The 15,718-nt window shown below is 37.8% G+C and overlaps 1 protein-coding gene across 7 annotated transcripts; it reads left to right on the forward strand.

Annotated features, from left to right (window-relative positions):
• The first annotated feature begins 347 nt into the window (after positions 1 to 347).
• On the forward strand, positions 348 to 10,627 carry LOC130411853 (uncharacterized). Of its 7 annotated transcripts, none has more exons than XM_056736821.1 (5): positions 348 to 408; positions 688 to 819; positions 1,593 to 1,692; positions 1,997 to 2,057; positions 9,008 to 10,627. In XM_056736821.1, exons 4-5 carry the CDS (start codon positions 2,002 to 2,004, stop codon positions 9,975 to 9,977), a joined length of 1,026 nt encoding a protein of 341 aa, XP_056592799.1. In that variant the 5' UTR covers positions 348 to 408; positions 688 to 819; positions 1,593 to 1,692; positions 1,997 to 2,001; the 3' UTR covers positions 9,978 to 10,627. The 7 variants fall into 7 exon arrangements, with proteins under 7 accessions (XP_056592799.1, XP_056592802.1, XP_056592798.1 ...); XM_056736824.1 differs by having other exon boundaries at positions 2,000 to 2,057; XM_056736822.1 differs by lacking the exon at positions 348 to 408 and adding an exon at positions 413 to 445.
• Positions 10,628 to 15,718: the final 5,091 nt, after the last annotated feature.

Genomic DNA, 15,718 nt, shown 5'->3' on the forward strand with positions numbered 1-15,718 from the left:
TTATTTATGGGTACAAAACTGAAAAAACGAATGGACGCAAAATACCAACAAGGTTTAGATATAACCGTGGTTACTCATGACTCGCTGAAACGAAACCGAAACCAAATACTCAAGGGACGGAAGCATGGGCGTAAATCCCGGGGGGGGGGGCGCAGGGGAGATGTCCCACTCTATCCGAAAGTTGCCCCCCCCCTCGATCAATTAACCTCGCATTCGCTATTTTCATGAATATATTTATGTTTACCTAAACTAATTGTGTAATTAGAAGAAAATTCAAACGCAAAAAAATACGTTTAGAGTTTAAACAACTGTTGAGTTCCCCCTCTCCTGCCTCTCACAGTGGTTTGGCCCAATGGCCCACTGCATGCTCTTCCCGTTCATCTCACCTGCGCAACACGTTCAAATCAGGTATGCGGCTCAGTTCATCAGTGATTGTTGAACTCCAGTAAGAAGGCTATTTTATTCACTTTAATTGAAGTGATTCTCTTTAATGTAGTTGATTGAATGCTCATTCATTAATAAATTAGTTGTTGCAAAAAATGCTGAGCACCGATGTATTTTTCCATGAATCTGCTATGTTAGCGTTTAAAACATTTCTTAGCTAGTTAACATTAGCTAGTTACATAGGACGTCACACACTGCAACTTTACAAACCGAAGCCGTTTCTCATTCACTGTTTTATTTTAGGCGATCTGGCATGATGTGAACATTAACCGCAACAACCACCGATCCTGCCATTCAGGTCCCGTGTCACACACAGCCGCGCATTTACCGGTTACAGTTTTGTGACGTTGGCACTATATCTAAAGTCCACAAAAGGTGCACAGCTTTCATTCAGTTAGAGAAGGTTGTTTTCTCAGCATCTATTGTGTGCAGTATGTGCGCGGCGGATAAGATAAACATTCAGTTTACTGAATCTCGGGCGATTCATCAACGAGCACAATACAGAAGTTAAGCTATACATTAACAACCACTCATTAATGTCGACTGTAACTTTTTCAGACGATGATGCAGCATAAATCAAGATAAAAAGTGACTCATTGTCAACATGTAGTATCATGGGTAGTGTGTTGTTATATTTGTTCCTGTCTTCAAAACAAAGACAAAAATATATATAAATGGAAAAAAGCTTTATTGTTCACTTATATTGCAGTATGTGACAGCTCAGTTATAATATGACTGTAAGTCTGTATGATGAACCTATAAACCTAATGCAAATTGTCGCTTAGTGTCGTAGTAAGTACAATTTTGACTGTATTATTTGTGTCCCCTTCAAAATTTGCTCTTGAGAAATGTTATATGTATTGTCCCCCCCCTACTGTTAATGAGATTTACGACCATGGTCACGGAAGGAAAAGAGAAGGACGACAAACACGAGGTACCATGATCTGGCGTCGATTTGTTTTAAACCAAAGTGTGAAATCTAGCCTATAATGTGTTATAATTGTCTCTGTTATTACAGTGCTTTCAAACCGACAACCGAAATTGAAGCTTCAGCAACGAATAAGATTGATTTCTTAAAAATATATATTCCAGTCATTGTGCGTGTCTCAGCCACCATTAACTAATAGAGCGAACAAACATTTTTACAGAGACTGATGAGAGTCTGACAGCTTCATTTGGATTGTGTTTGATTTACGGGGCTTCAGCTTTCCTGAGGAAATCACAGTCACATATTTCTAAAATCTGGAGGTGAGACACTCTTCTGAATAGAGATTTGTGTAGTAGGCCTATTTATTGTTTCTTTTGTGGTTTTATGATGATTTTATCCTGCAAATACAATTTAATATGGGCTGTAATAGTTTTATAAGGAGAAATTTATATATTTACAGTATATACATATACATGTATTTTATATTTATATTCAGTAGCCTATGTTCTACCCCAATCTATTGTTAACTGAAATAATTTCACTGTTTGTTTCATGTGACAGTCTGATATATGCAATGTATGTATATGTATAATGTATTGACTTGTTATTGATATTTAATCTCAGCAGAAATGGCGTCCTCCATTCATCACGGCCGACGCAACAGCATGAACATACCTCCTGAAATGTGAGAGAACATTGACTATGTTTACATGTGCACCAAAAATGTGATTCTTTTCAAGAATCAGAGAAAGGATTTATTTGTAATAACGTGTTTACATGACACTAGCAAACCTTTTCATTCCCATTTATTTGCCATATTCATAAACCTCATAATTCGTTAAGAAGTGTGGAGAATATAATCAAAGTTATAAACGGTTTCAAAGTGACCAAAATACAGTAAACAAACATTACTGCGCATGCAGTACGGGCTAAAGTTAACTTCAGGTACACATTTGCAAACAGATTGCATGTATATTATTTCTGATAACAAGGACCCATTCAATATATTGCTTATCCAATAAAATTCTTGAAGTTGTGTGTAACACACAGAAACCATGAACGTCTTAGCACATGCAAACTTAGGTCAGAGTGCTAGTAATGTGATTAAGGTGTATCGGCGTAAACTACATAGTTTAATGTGAGGTTGGTTACTACTCTTATGAGCCTAACAGAAAAGTTTACCTCAAAATAAGAATTGTGTGATTATTACACAATTCGCCTCTCGGCGTCTTCGGAACACAAATAAAGACATTTGGGTGTCATTTGAGAGATTTCCAGGCCTCCTCATAGACATCAAGGTTATAGTTGTTGTCAAGGTCAGAAAAGGTACTAAAGACATTGTTAAATGGGTGCATCCGCTCATAGTGGCTTAATTGAATTATTTTGAAGGGGACAAGAATACTTTGTGTAAGAAATAATCCAAAATAACAACTTTAATCGATATATACAGTTTTACAAAAGGCTTGTTTCCAAGTTACGTCCGCCTAACTCTGATGTCATGCTGAAGGGTACCAAAAACTTTTGCGATGGCAAGTTGGAAAACTAAAATCAGCACGCGAACACAGGTACTTCCCCCTGACTGCTTTGATGAAAAGCACGATGGGAAACGACTTTCTGACGACAAAGCTTAAATGCTCACTAAACTTCAGTGTTCCCTTCCATCAACTCCGTAGTTTGTATTTTTGTGATTTATTAGTGGGAAAGACACACCGATGTGAAATATATTGTAGGCTACTCATAACCACTTTCATGTTAAAGCAGTGGCAATTCAATTACATCGATTTCATTCGCTATTAAAAAAAGTTTGGTTGAGGGGCTATAAAGAAAAATGATAAATGATCATATAATGACAGAAGACAAAATGAAGGTAAAAAAATCCATCCATGTGAATAAATACAAATCAAGAAATGTAATTTGTATTGTCCAATACGTTTAGCAAAATTCAAGCAATTTATTTATTTGACTTTTGGGATAAACTGAAAACTTTAAATAGGACGTTCTATTATGTTTAAGTATTATTTAGTCAATTAAAAGATCTAAATGCTTTCTCACAGAATTGACATGGTTGAGAGATTTCCAATATAAGTTTTAGAACATTTCTCACAATAAACTCAGTTGGCCCAAGAAAAATGCGGTAAAAAATGCAAATGCGATTTATTCCTTTGCAGACAGTTCCAGTCGACTCGACAGCGCGATTTGGGAAGTGTCCATTTTTTGTATTCACAATGTATTCACTCCTCCACTTACTACAGCCGCTTTCTCTCGTCTTCTTTTCAGAAGAGGCAAAGTGCATCTCAAACAAGCCTAATGTTTCCCAAAGAATTTTAGGACTTGTGGTGCTGATGATGTCACCGACTAATTAGCATATTTATGACGTCATCACGCTGTGCTTGCGATTGAACTTGACATCTGTTTCTGTTTACTTCATGATCTGTCACATTTTAATACAATAGAATGCTATTCTCACATTATTTTTATTCTGTTGTCAGACATGAAACGATTTTAAAATACTGACTGAATTCAACCCAATAATGTTTAATACAGCCAGCAGTCACTTTAACTGCTTCTAAAATCATGATTTATAAACAGAGGTGTCAAGTAACAAAGAACAAATACTTCGTTACCTTACTTAAGTAGAAATTTTGAGTATCTATACTTTTTAGTTTTTCAGCCGACTTTTCACTACTCCTTACATTTTGACGCAGTTATCTGTACTTTCTACTCCTTCCATTTAAAAAATAGCATCGTTACTCCTGTTTCATTTCGGCTTGTTTTCATAGCGGCTCGTCATCGTTAATAAAAACCTATCCAGACAAATCGTGCCATTCGGATAGAGTAATTTTGATTGTGGTTGAATGAGAATTATAAACATAATATTCCGACACCCTATTGGTTTGTACGCAATCCCTCGTACCTGCACATGACATGAGACAAATCCCGTCACACTCCAGTGCTGGGGCCGTTACTCAAAATATATTATTTCTTAAAAGTTATTATTTCTCCACTACTGGCTCATTTATCAAATGGGTGCTTTCTCTTTGTCCTCCGCAAATTAAGCTACAGAAGGTAGTTCGGTAGAGAGATGTTGGAATATATGTTGTGATAAGTAGGCTATACTTACTTTGTAACTCGTTACCACCCAAACACTGGACATAGCAGACGTATGTAGCCAAGTACGAAATGTCTGTGGCAGAGACTCGAGAAGAGAACTCGAGCGAAATATCTCAACTTAGCAGCAGTACATTTTAGTTGTACTAAAATGCATTCATTTTCAATGGGCATATATGAGGCTTTATGTTTAAAAATTTAAACAGAACTCTTTCCCCGCCATTGACGAGTTATCTTGTCATTTAAAAATCAACCGTTCCCTGCCAAAGACGAGTTATTATGGCAATCGGTGTTTGTACTGTTACACAGCAAGTGACGCTGTTACACATCTTTGGAAAAAGTACAGTTCCCTTTCTGTCGGTCTCTCTACAGATGGGGTTCGCCCTTGAGAACCTATCAACTCTGACTTCTGTAGAAGAGGCCAATGAAATTTTGCAGTTGCTGCAGAGTGCCTGTCGACAAGTCTACTCCCAATGTATCCTCGATAAAAGGGGTGGATCATGGACACATCCGGGGATTTTATCTGTTCCTGTCTAAATATGAACATTGAATTAGAACAGTACTTGGGCTGCCACTGATGACGTTTCGCAAGTCCACAAGTACAGACAAGAACGAATATTGATAAACGGCCTGGATTCGTCGCCTCGATATAACCTTGTGGCGTAATCTGCTGGTCTTTTTAACTGTTGCCGGGGTTACTCTTAACTGCCACAGTTGCTCAGTATAGCCTACCTTAAAAAAATATATATATAATATAATAATGTAATATGAATGTAACCTAAAGCAAGGCTATTTTTGCACTTATACTCTCATTTATTTTCGTAAAAGCCATTTATTTATTGAGCGGTAATGAGTATTACCTTGAAAAACAAAATCTCCTGTCAGTGGAACTTTAATTCTTGTCAGTACAGAAGCCCTTCAAAAAAGCTGGTTACTGCTGTCAGACAACATTCTGTTATTATATAACAAAATCTGTTTAAATTAGTTTTTCACAAGTATTAAATGACAATTGTGAAAAACTTTTGAAGCATTTAAGAGTAATCACGGCAACAGTAAATTAGGCCTACACAGTGCCTGAAGAAGACATATATCTCACCAACAATCACATATCTTTGAAGTGATTTTTGTATTATCTATGCTTCTGTAATTATTCATCAGTCTTGAATGTTTTAAATAAAGGAACTGTTATATAAGGGTAAGTATCTAAACAAACACTTTTTTTATTTTAATGTTTTTGAGTGAGTGAGTGATGTCACGTGTTGTCAAGTAGGGTTTTCAATACTCTGAATATGTGCTCTTCATGTAACCCATCCAAGTAAAAACACACAGCAGTGAGTAACACACACACCCAGAGGATTGAGCAGCCATTGCTGCGGCCCCCTGGGATTAGTTGGGGGATCGATGCCTTGATCAAGGGTCTCACCTCAGCCGTGGTATCGATTTCTAAACATTTTTCTATACTGTTTTAAACGTGATTTGATATGTTGCTGTCAGTATGTTGCTGTTAAAATGTTTTTTATCTATATACAGTTGTGTTCAAAATTATTCAACCCCCAATGCTGTAAATGGTTTTAGGGAATTTAGTGTACATTTGTAATTGTATTCAGAATGAAATCCTACAAGGACTTCTTAAAGAACCATATGCAACTAAAATGACATCAATTAGTTTTGTTATACAGTAGTAAATGTTTCTTTTGTGAATTCTTCATTGACATAATTATTCAACCCCTTAAAGACTACCACTCTGAAGAACAGAGGTTCAATGAAGTGTTTTCAATCAGGTATTGAAAACACCTGTGGATATCAGGGAGCAGCAATAAAGCCTAATAAGCACCAATTAGGCAGCTTTAAAATGACTGTGATACTCAGCTCCTTCTAGACATTTACTGGTGTGGTTACAAACATGGTGAGGTCAAGAGAATGGTCCAGGAAGACAAGAGAACAGGTGATTACTCTTCACAGGAAGGGCAATGGCTATAAGAAGATTGCAAAGATGTTAAACACACCAAGAGACACCATAGGAAGCATCATTCGCAAATTCAAGGCAAAGGGCACTGTTGAAACGCTACCTGGTCGTGGCAGAAAGAAGATGCTGACTTCGACTGCTGTGCGCTACCTGAAGCGTAGAGTGGAGAAAAGTCCCCGTGTGACTGCTGAGGAACTGAGAAAAGATTTGTCAGATGTGGGTACTGAAGTTTCTGCTCAGACAATACGGCGCACCCTGCGTAATGAAGGCCTCCATGCCAGAACTCCCAGGCGCACCCCCTTGCTGTCCCCAAAGAATAAGAAGAGTCGACTGCAGTATGCCAAAAGTCATGTGGACAAACCACAGAAGTTTTGGGATTGTGTTCTGTGGACTGATGAAACAAAATTAGAACTGTTTGGGCCCATGGATCAACGCTATGTTTGGAGGAGGAAGAACAAGGCCTATGAAGAAAAGAACACCTTGCCTACTGTGAACATGGCGGGGGGTCAATCATGCTTTGGGGCTGTTTTGCTTCTGCAGGTACTGGGAAGCTTCAGCGTGTGCAAGGTACCATGAATTCTCTTCAGTACCAGGAGATATTGGATGACAATGTGATGCAGTCCGTCACAAACCTGAGGCTTGAAAGACGTTGGACCTTTCAACAGGACAATGATCCCAAGCATACCTCCAAGTCCACTAGAGCATGGTTGCAGATTAAAGGCTGGAACATTTTGAAGTGGCCATCGCAGTCACCAATCTTAAATCCGATTGAGAACCTCTGGTGGGACTTAAAGAAAGCAGTTGCAGTGCGCAAGCCTAAGAATGTGACTGAACTGGAGGCTTTTGCCCATGATGAATGGGCGAAGATACCCGTAGATCGCTGCAAGACACTTGTGTCAAGCTATGCTTCACGTTTAAAAGCTGTTATAACTGTAAAAGGATGTTGTACTAAGTACTAAGATTGAATGTCACTTGGGGGTTGAATAAAACTGATAATGATGTGAGCTCAGAAAAGACATTTGTGGTTATTTCATTATAAATGTTATGTTATAATTGTCTGACCTACACGTGCCTCTTTGATTTAATTGTAAGCAGGATGACTGAATGATCATAATCAATGTCAAACCGACCAAAACAATCAATTTCAGTGGGGGTTGAATAATTTTGAACACAACTGTACATGAAACGTATTCCAGCTCTGAGTCTGTGTCATTATATGTTAAATAAGAAGTCTCTAAAGTAGTTATGGGCAAATAAGGACAAGATAAATTAGTTGCACTGCACAACATGTCTTACTCCAGAGGAACTTTCGATCCTCCTGTCAGATGCAGCTCAGCTGGACGCGCTGTTCTGAACTTAAGTAGGCAGGAAGAGCTCACTGTTACATTCCCACAGAGCAGAAAGCGGCCTGTATGTAGTGTATTAAATATTTATTTGCTTATTTAATCAACAGATTTACAATGTCCTGACTACAAACGTTTTAAACATACATATTTAAATAGTAAAAAAATGTTATTGCTAATGAAACAACAGCGCACTTACGTAATCCATAGGTCATGTTATTATCATAGTAGTATGAATATAGTAAGTAACTGGACCGTCCGTAGGTTATCTTGTAACGTCATGAGTTCGTGCCGGCGATTTCATGAATCGGTCATTAAATGGTACGGAAATTAAGTGCCTGGGAAATGCCAGCTACGTTGCCAGCAATACATCAGCCTTCTTCTTTCAGTAACTCTATGACTGTTGATGTTTACAAGGAAATACAAATTTACTGAGACACTTATTTAAAAAATACTGCCACCTTTTAATTCAACACACTGCGTGCAACTCTACAGTGAATTAAGCTTTGTAAAATAAAAAAAATTAAGAGGAATCGTGTAAAATCTATTTTTTATTGCCAGCGTTGATAGGAATAAATGAATGTTTGGGAAACACTGTTTTCTCATCTGTCTTGTCAGTCTATGGAGCGCGTTCACGAGAGCACTTCGATGCATCAGGTTTGAGAATATATCAATTAAAGTTATTATTTTGTTGTGTTTTTGGCACATAAAGTATTCTTGTCACTTCAAAAAATATTAATTGAGCCACTATGATCGGATGGCCCCCTCAACATTGTCTTTAGTATTTTTCTGGACCTTGACAACGACTATAACCGTTAGATCTATGAGGAGGCTTGGAAATCTCTCGGATGCGCCTAAATATCTTAATTTGTGCTATGAAGACGCTGGGGGGTCTCAAAACATGTTTAACGTCATGTGGGTGAGTAAAAGTAACACGATTTAGATTTTGAGGTGAACTTGTCCTTTAAATGTGCTGTCAGGAAATATAAGCAGCATCTACTGGTGAGTTTTGCGTCTATCTGGATTACTCCACAGCTCACCCCTCCCTTTCAAAGCACCACGGTGGCTGACACAAGGACAAAGATGTTGTTGTTATAGCGATATTTCATAAAATTATATTTTGAACTAGTGTTCACATGTGTAGCATAAAGAATCAATATGAACTCAAGACATCTGCATATCAACTAAAATAGTTATCATTTGCCTTTTTTTCTCTAGAGCTGATCTTCTGATTCTCAAAAATGAATTTATTAAACTTTATGAGAAAGATCATCCTGAACTCCAGCAGTGCATCCAGAATCTACATCGTATCATGAGAACATTTGAAGAAGACTTCACAGGTTCTACTGAAGGCTCAAGAAATGCAGGAGGTTGGGGAATAGCAGGAGGAACTACTGTGATTGCAGGAATATTAGAAGTGGCTTTAGCTCGATTCACTCGTGTGGCATCTTTAGTGGCTGCTGCTGTTTTGGGTGCTGGTGCTGTTGTGGGAGGTGCTGGTGCTTTTGTTGCAAGTGCTGGTGCTGTTGCGGGAGGTGCAGTTGTGGGAGGTGCTGGTGCTGGTGCTGTTGCAGGTGCTGGTGCTGTTGTGGGAGGAGCAGCGACGGTCACAGCTGCTGTAATTAAAGGTGAAAAGAGTAGCTCTACGAAAAATAAACAACTGACAGAGTTTAAACAAAACATTGAAACCGAAGTGAGGAAATTTGAAGAGAAAATCAAGCCTATGGCTGAGAAGATGACAGACCTTAATGAGCAAACTGAGAAAATAATTAGATACTTTGAAAAACTACAGCAAGACTTCAATGATTTTCTAATATTTGTTGACCCCACCAGTAACAAACACAACATACGGATAGAAGACTTAAAAGAATTAACAAAAGAAATGTCTGGAAGTATATTTTTGATTGCGGACATAGCAGAAACTGTTGGCCGTGTTAGGCTTTTGCTTGATATGATTACAGTTTTTGAAAATACCAGGGCTCTCAATGACATGAAAGAACTAGCTGAAAGACCCAGAGATGAAGAAGTAGATGAAGGGGAGATGACGTCACAGGCTGGGGAATTTATTGCAGGAATGAGGAATGCAATTCATCAGTTACAGAATACCACTGATAACCTTAAGAAAACAAAAGACAAAATGGAAGTTTTGAGGGCACAGCCTGACAAACAAAATAATATGAACAGCTGAGGGACAGACTAGACCCCAACTACTGATCAACATAGTTTTGAATGATTTGATTGTGTCATTGTCCTACAGTGTCTAGTCCTTGTATTGTCATCAGTTATTAAGTATAGACCGATCATTTTATCAAGTGACTGTAAATAGGACATTGTCAATATGTATATAGGATAAGAACGTGGGTCATGGAGAGCCACAGGTTCAACTTTCATCAAATATACCTGAACAAACTCATGAAGGTCTGAAGACTTACTAGAAACTACAAGATTTTATCAGTCTACTGTATACTGTTTATTTCATTTAGTCATTTATAGTCATTATCGTTTATAGTACTTTGGCTGTCCAAGATGTTGGTCGCCCATGATTTATAGGGGTTAAAGGACTTTTTTATATATTTCAAATGTAAGATAATGTGTTGTTCAGCATTATTGCTCAAACGTTCTGTATTTCATGTAAAAATGTATGTAATTAGAATGTGAAGAGGGGTTTTCATTCAGAGGTTTCTGCATAAGAGATTCACATGAAACAGCTGATTCTTTATTCTTTGAATTCGGTTGAGATTACCCATCAACTCAGACCCAAGAGTGGACAGTTTACTTGACCAAAGGAGATCATCGCAAGTTTTTCAATTGTTTGTCCCTCGACATGTGTGCAGTGAACTCGACCGCATATTAAATTTGCTTTTTTGAGCCAATCGTGTCTGTCTGTTATGTTGTTGATGTGGATTCAGTCTATTTCTCTAAAAGCACTAGAGTTTGATAGATCTAACTATGAGATATGGCTTGCAGATCTTATAGATCTAAGATTGAAGTCCAGTTTCACCAAATCTCTCTACGTCAGGAACTTATTAAATCCAGAAATATAAATTCCGTTGTGAGTCAATACTTTAACCCAACCACCAGAGAGATACAGAGCTGAACAGAACAGCTGGCAGGAGACGAAGTGATGTTTAGTAAACTGAAAAAAAATCTTTATTGAATAATCTCAGTTGTGCTTTAATGCTCAGTCTCTGTCAAGCTCCGTCTGACTAGAAACAGATTCAATAGGTGTTATTAGTATAATCATATACTGTGTGTCAAAAAGTTTGATTGATTTATGCACCCCTGTCAAATTTTATGTCCACCGATCACTCAAACTGAGACTTTTATGGCGTGACAGCCCTGATTTTTGGGGAGATCCTCTGACCCCATACCCTTCCTCCAGGGGATCTAACTACCTTCATCCCCCTTTTCTACTTCCTTATCAAAAAGGACTGTTTTCATGCTGTTCGGCTTTTACTGCAGGATATTAGTGAATGACATTTGTAAACTAGTGAGATAATATAAGTGTAGTTTGAGGGTTTTTCCTCTAAGAGTGTTGTTTCCTTTGCTTTGTGGTTTTTATCATGCAAATGAGTGAGTTGAGCCTTGTTGTTTGAAATCTTCTGAAAGTGTGTCTGTCTACCTACTTTCCCCCCAAGCAAGTCAATTGATCAATCAATAAAAGTAAGTTAGTTTTTATGATCTTACAGTCTTGTTTGATAGTTTATATTTATTGCTGTGTTAATGTGCCCCATGTAGTTGTCTTCATCCTGCTGACCTGACATCCTGATGGTCAGGCAATGATTGATCTCTCATTAAACGGGTGAAAACAGGGGTATGTTAGAGTAGAGTCCTCACGTTTAATGCAATGTTTCATCTAAGAGTGATTGGTACCATTAAGTTTAAGATTTTATATGATAAATGATTAAAAGTGATGGCGTTCCGATTATCATCATTACAGCATAAAATATATAGTTCACAGACATATCCTTGAAGCATGTTTCTTTTAACGTTATTAAACATATAACAAAAGTATTCTCACAAAAGTTTTGTAAGAAATGTCAACGATAGTCAGTTACGTTTTAACAGGTCTTTGCTATTGTTCGACATGGATGTGTATATTCATATATTAAACAGGGTAGTGTTCTCTAACGAAATGTGTAACGTTTTAGAGTTAAGGAAAATGATCCAATTTTAAACAAAAATGTATTCTGAGTCATGTCATGGCTTACCGAATAAGTGGTGAGACGCCAATGTGTCTCCAATTGTTTTAAATCGTATTCTTTGAAATGTCCGTCACCTGTACGTTGATTTAAATTAAGTACTTCCTTATGCCTGAGAGGATGTCATGGGTCTACGATGATTCATTATGATAAAGAGTTTTGTGGTTTTGTTAGAGACAGTGTGAATGGTCATTTATGTTTATTACAGGTGGTCCAGTGTTAGTTTGTGTATGTCTGTGTGTGTGTGTGTGTGTTCGAATATGTTAATGTGGTCCCCCACTAACGTTTTTTTTACGCCATGCCCTGTAAGTCTTTATAAGGTTTGAAAAAAGTTTGTGTCAAGACGGTCGGACAGCGTTGCGGTTAACAGACATTCAGCTCTTTGTCATTTTGAAAAACTACCCAATCTTCTAAAATTCAAAGATTCATTAAAGGTATTTGACTTTCGTTTTCTCTTTGAAACAAATAAAAACAAAAAGTATATGTAGTCACATATATTCTGACCATGAAGTCAGTAATTGCTTTACCTCCCCAAGGCAAGTTTATCAAGGAAGATCTCTATGTATGAAAGAGATGGCGTCAAGTTCAATATCTTGTTGAACAATTCTGGGGACATTGGCGTAAAAAATATCTCTCCAACATTGCCCTTAGACAACGTTGGCATACCTCAAGAAGAAATTTGTCAGTAGGGGACATAGTAATTGTCAATAGCAGTGACTTGCCCAGAGATAAATGGCATCTGGGTAGAGTTGTAGAAACAATTATTGATTCAGTTGGGCTGGTAAGGAGAGTTAAGGTTCATCATGGGAAAATAAATATTGCATTCATGTCTGGACTCATGATTGGTGGGAGTGTAAATGACTCTGTTTTTTACTTGTTGATTCCTCTTATCTTTTGTTTAAGTTTAGGGACTTTTATTTTGATAGCTACACTAACAAAAGCCTGTATAAAGACGCTTCACACTTCCGTTGTCACTAGAAATTTTTGTGCATGGTTTGCAAGGAATGTTGGAATGTAGACGTTAATTTTCTTACCTCTTTATCATTGTGTTTCTCATTGAAATGGTTTTTAGGTAAATCGTGTGTTTTTATATTATCTTTAATGCAACGGAGGTTAAGTGTCTTATCGTTTTATGTTGGTCACAATATTGTCTGGCTATTCATAATGTGTTTATGGATGTTTTTTCTTTGCTTTGTTTCTTTAGCTCTTACAGTGTTTTTAAACAATGTAAACGGATTAAACTTTGTGAAACATTAGTTTGCGAGTATTGACCATCAATTCAGTGGAGCAGCTACACCCCTGGTAGGTTTTCACGCGTTTAATGAGAGATCAATCGTTGCATGACCGTCAGGATGTTAGGCCACCCGGATGAAGACAACTACAGGGGGCACATTAACACAGCAATAAAATATAAACTGTCAAACAAGACTGTCAGATCATAAAAAAAGGTCTATTGACCGGTCAAATGTCTTGCTTGGGGGGAAAGTAGGGAGACGATTTCAAACAACAAGCACCAACTCACGTAGGAGATTGGGAGCATATAAGAGAACGAGGGACCGGACCGTCGAAGAGAGAGGACCGGGCCCGAAAATGTTTGTATTTGTATTACTGTTTTATTTGCCGGCCATCGTCCGTGAGGGGCTGTCATTTTACTTCCGTGTTTTGGTTTGGGATTTGTTTTGTTCGCCGATGGTCGGCCGTGAGGGGCCGCCTGCTGTTATTATTTATATTAAAACTTTATTTTAATGTCTGCCGGTTCCCGCCTCCTTCCTTCCTTTTAATGAACCTTGTTACAGTCGGTAACAGTTTGCGTTGTACAGTTTCGCTTTTAGTTTAAATGGCCAATACATAAAGCTCATAAATATATTTTGTTGTTTACACTGATATAGTTTAAAATAGACCGTATGAGCAATTGTAAATGTGCTTTTTTGTCGTAATCTGGGAGTCATAGAAACCATAAATTTTATTTATTTAACCTTTTTCATTAAATTGCATTGTCATGATCAGCCCAACAATCACAATTCAATACATTTCAAAAGTATTTATTGAAAACAATATAACATTTTACATTACTCATGTCCTTGTTCATAAAATTGCATTAGTGTCATGTGTTCTCATAAATGCTTAAAACAATGATAATGGTGTAAATGTCCTGCCTGTAAAGGAATTTTTTAATAAGTTTTATTACGTTTAAATGTTTATTCTTTATTACAGTTTTGATGAACATAATATGTGTGTGTTTTAATGAGAATGTTTAGGCAGAAAACTCTGAGGAGTTAAGGGCTGATTGGAATGTGTTTGCTACAGGATGTGGTATGTGTGTGTGTGTGTGTGTGTGTGTGTGTGTGTGTAGCCTTGTGTACAAAGATTGGGGGAAGCAGATAATGCAGATTGGTGCCTCTAGGAATGTGAGTGCAGACAATAAATTAAAGGGTCAAAGACCAAAGGTGGAACAAAGAAGTGCATGCACACACATATCATTATCTGAGTACTTGCAGAGCTATGCAGAATTTGGGTGTTGTGGGGTGTCATATGATGTTTGCAGACAAAGGAGAACGAAGCTGATTGAATCAAGAGAGGGAGGCACCGCCTGAAGAAAGAAGATACACCCTCTCACATACACACTATAAATATGTTGTTAGAATGACACACTGGGTTGATTCTATTTGTAAGACACTGTGTCGAGACAACCCAGCGCGCGCTGTTTCTGATCAATAAACTTCAACATTTGTTAGAGTTATTTGAGCTGCCTTTCTCTTCAATTTTTGACCACGCAGGACAGAAAAGTCCATCAGATGGTGACCCCGACGTGATTGGAGAAAAAAGGCAGTAAGGATATTCGTAGAATTCGGCAAGGACCGAAAATTCGGCACGGAACGATTTTGGGTTCAACATACGGTCGACCAAAATAAAAAGGTAAGCAGAAACCTGTTTAAACGAACTTCTGCATATTGGACACTCTAAATTTCATGTGTTGAACTTGATATGTATTCCGTTCCATTTAATAGATAGTATTGATATCTGTTGATCAGAATAAATAAAAGACTGTGGATGAAAGGCCCACAGCTGACCGTAGGTTATAAGTACGGCACATTAAATTAGAAGACTGTGGATGAAAGGCCCACAGCTGACCGTAGGTTATAGTCTTACGGCACATTAAATTAGAAGACTGTGGATGAAAGGCCCACAGCTGACCGTAGGTTATAGTCTTACGGCACATTAAATTAGAAGACTGTGGATGAAAGGCCCACAGCTGACCGTAATTTAAAAGTACGGCACATTCAATTAGAAGGCTGTGGGTTAAAGGCCCACAGCAGTAGTTAAGACCGTAGGTTAAAGGCCTACGGCAGAGTAAATTAAGACTGTGGGTGAGAGGCCCACAGCAGGTAAGACCGTAGCTATGGCAGATTAAATAGAAGACTGTGGGTGAGAGGCCCACAGCAGTAGGAAGACCGTGGGTTGAAGTCCTACGGCACATTAGTATAGGAAATTGTAATTTTGTAATAAGTGTGTTTGTATTGCTGTATGAAAATGTCTGAATTTGAGAAAGAATGTGAGGAGTATGGGTGTACCCCTGTTACCACGCAGTGGGGAAATGTTGTAGATATGTTAATGGCGCAATCAGAGCCAAAATATCATAAAAAAGAGAAGAAAATTTGGGAAAGTAAATGGAGTCAGATATGTATTGAAAATGGTTGGGAGAATCCCGGGAGTATGTTGATTAAGT

The sequence above is a fragment of the Triplophysa dalaica genome, chromosome 22, assembly GCF_015846415.1.
Source record: "Triplophysa dalaica isolate WHDGS20190420 chromosome 22, ASM1584641v1, whole genome shotgun sequence".
NCBI lineage: Eukaryota > Metazoa > Chordata > Actinopteri > Cypriniformes > Nemacheilidae > Triplophysa > Triplophysa dalaica.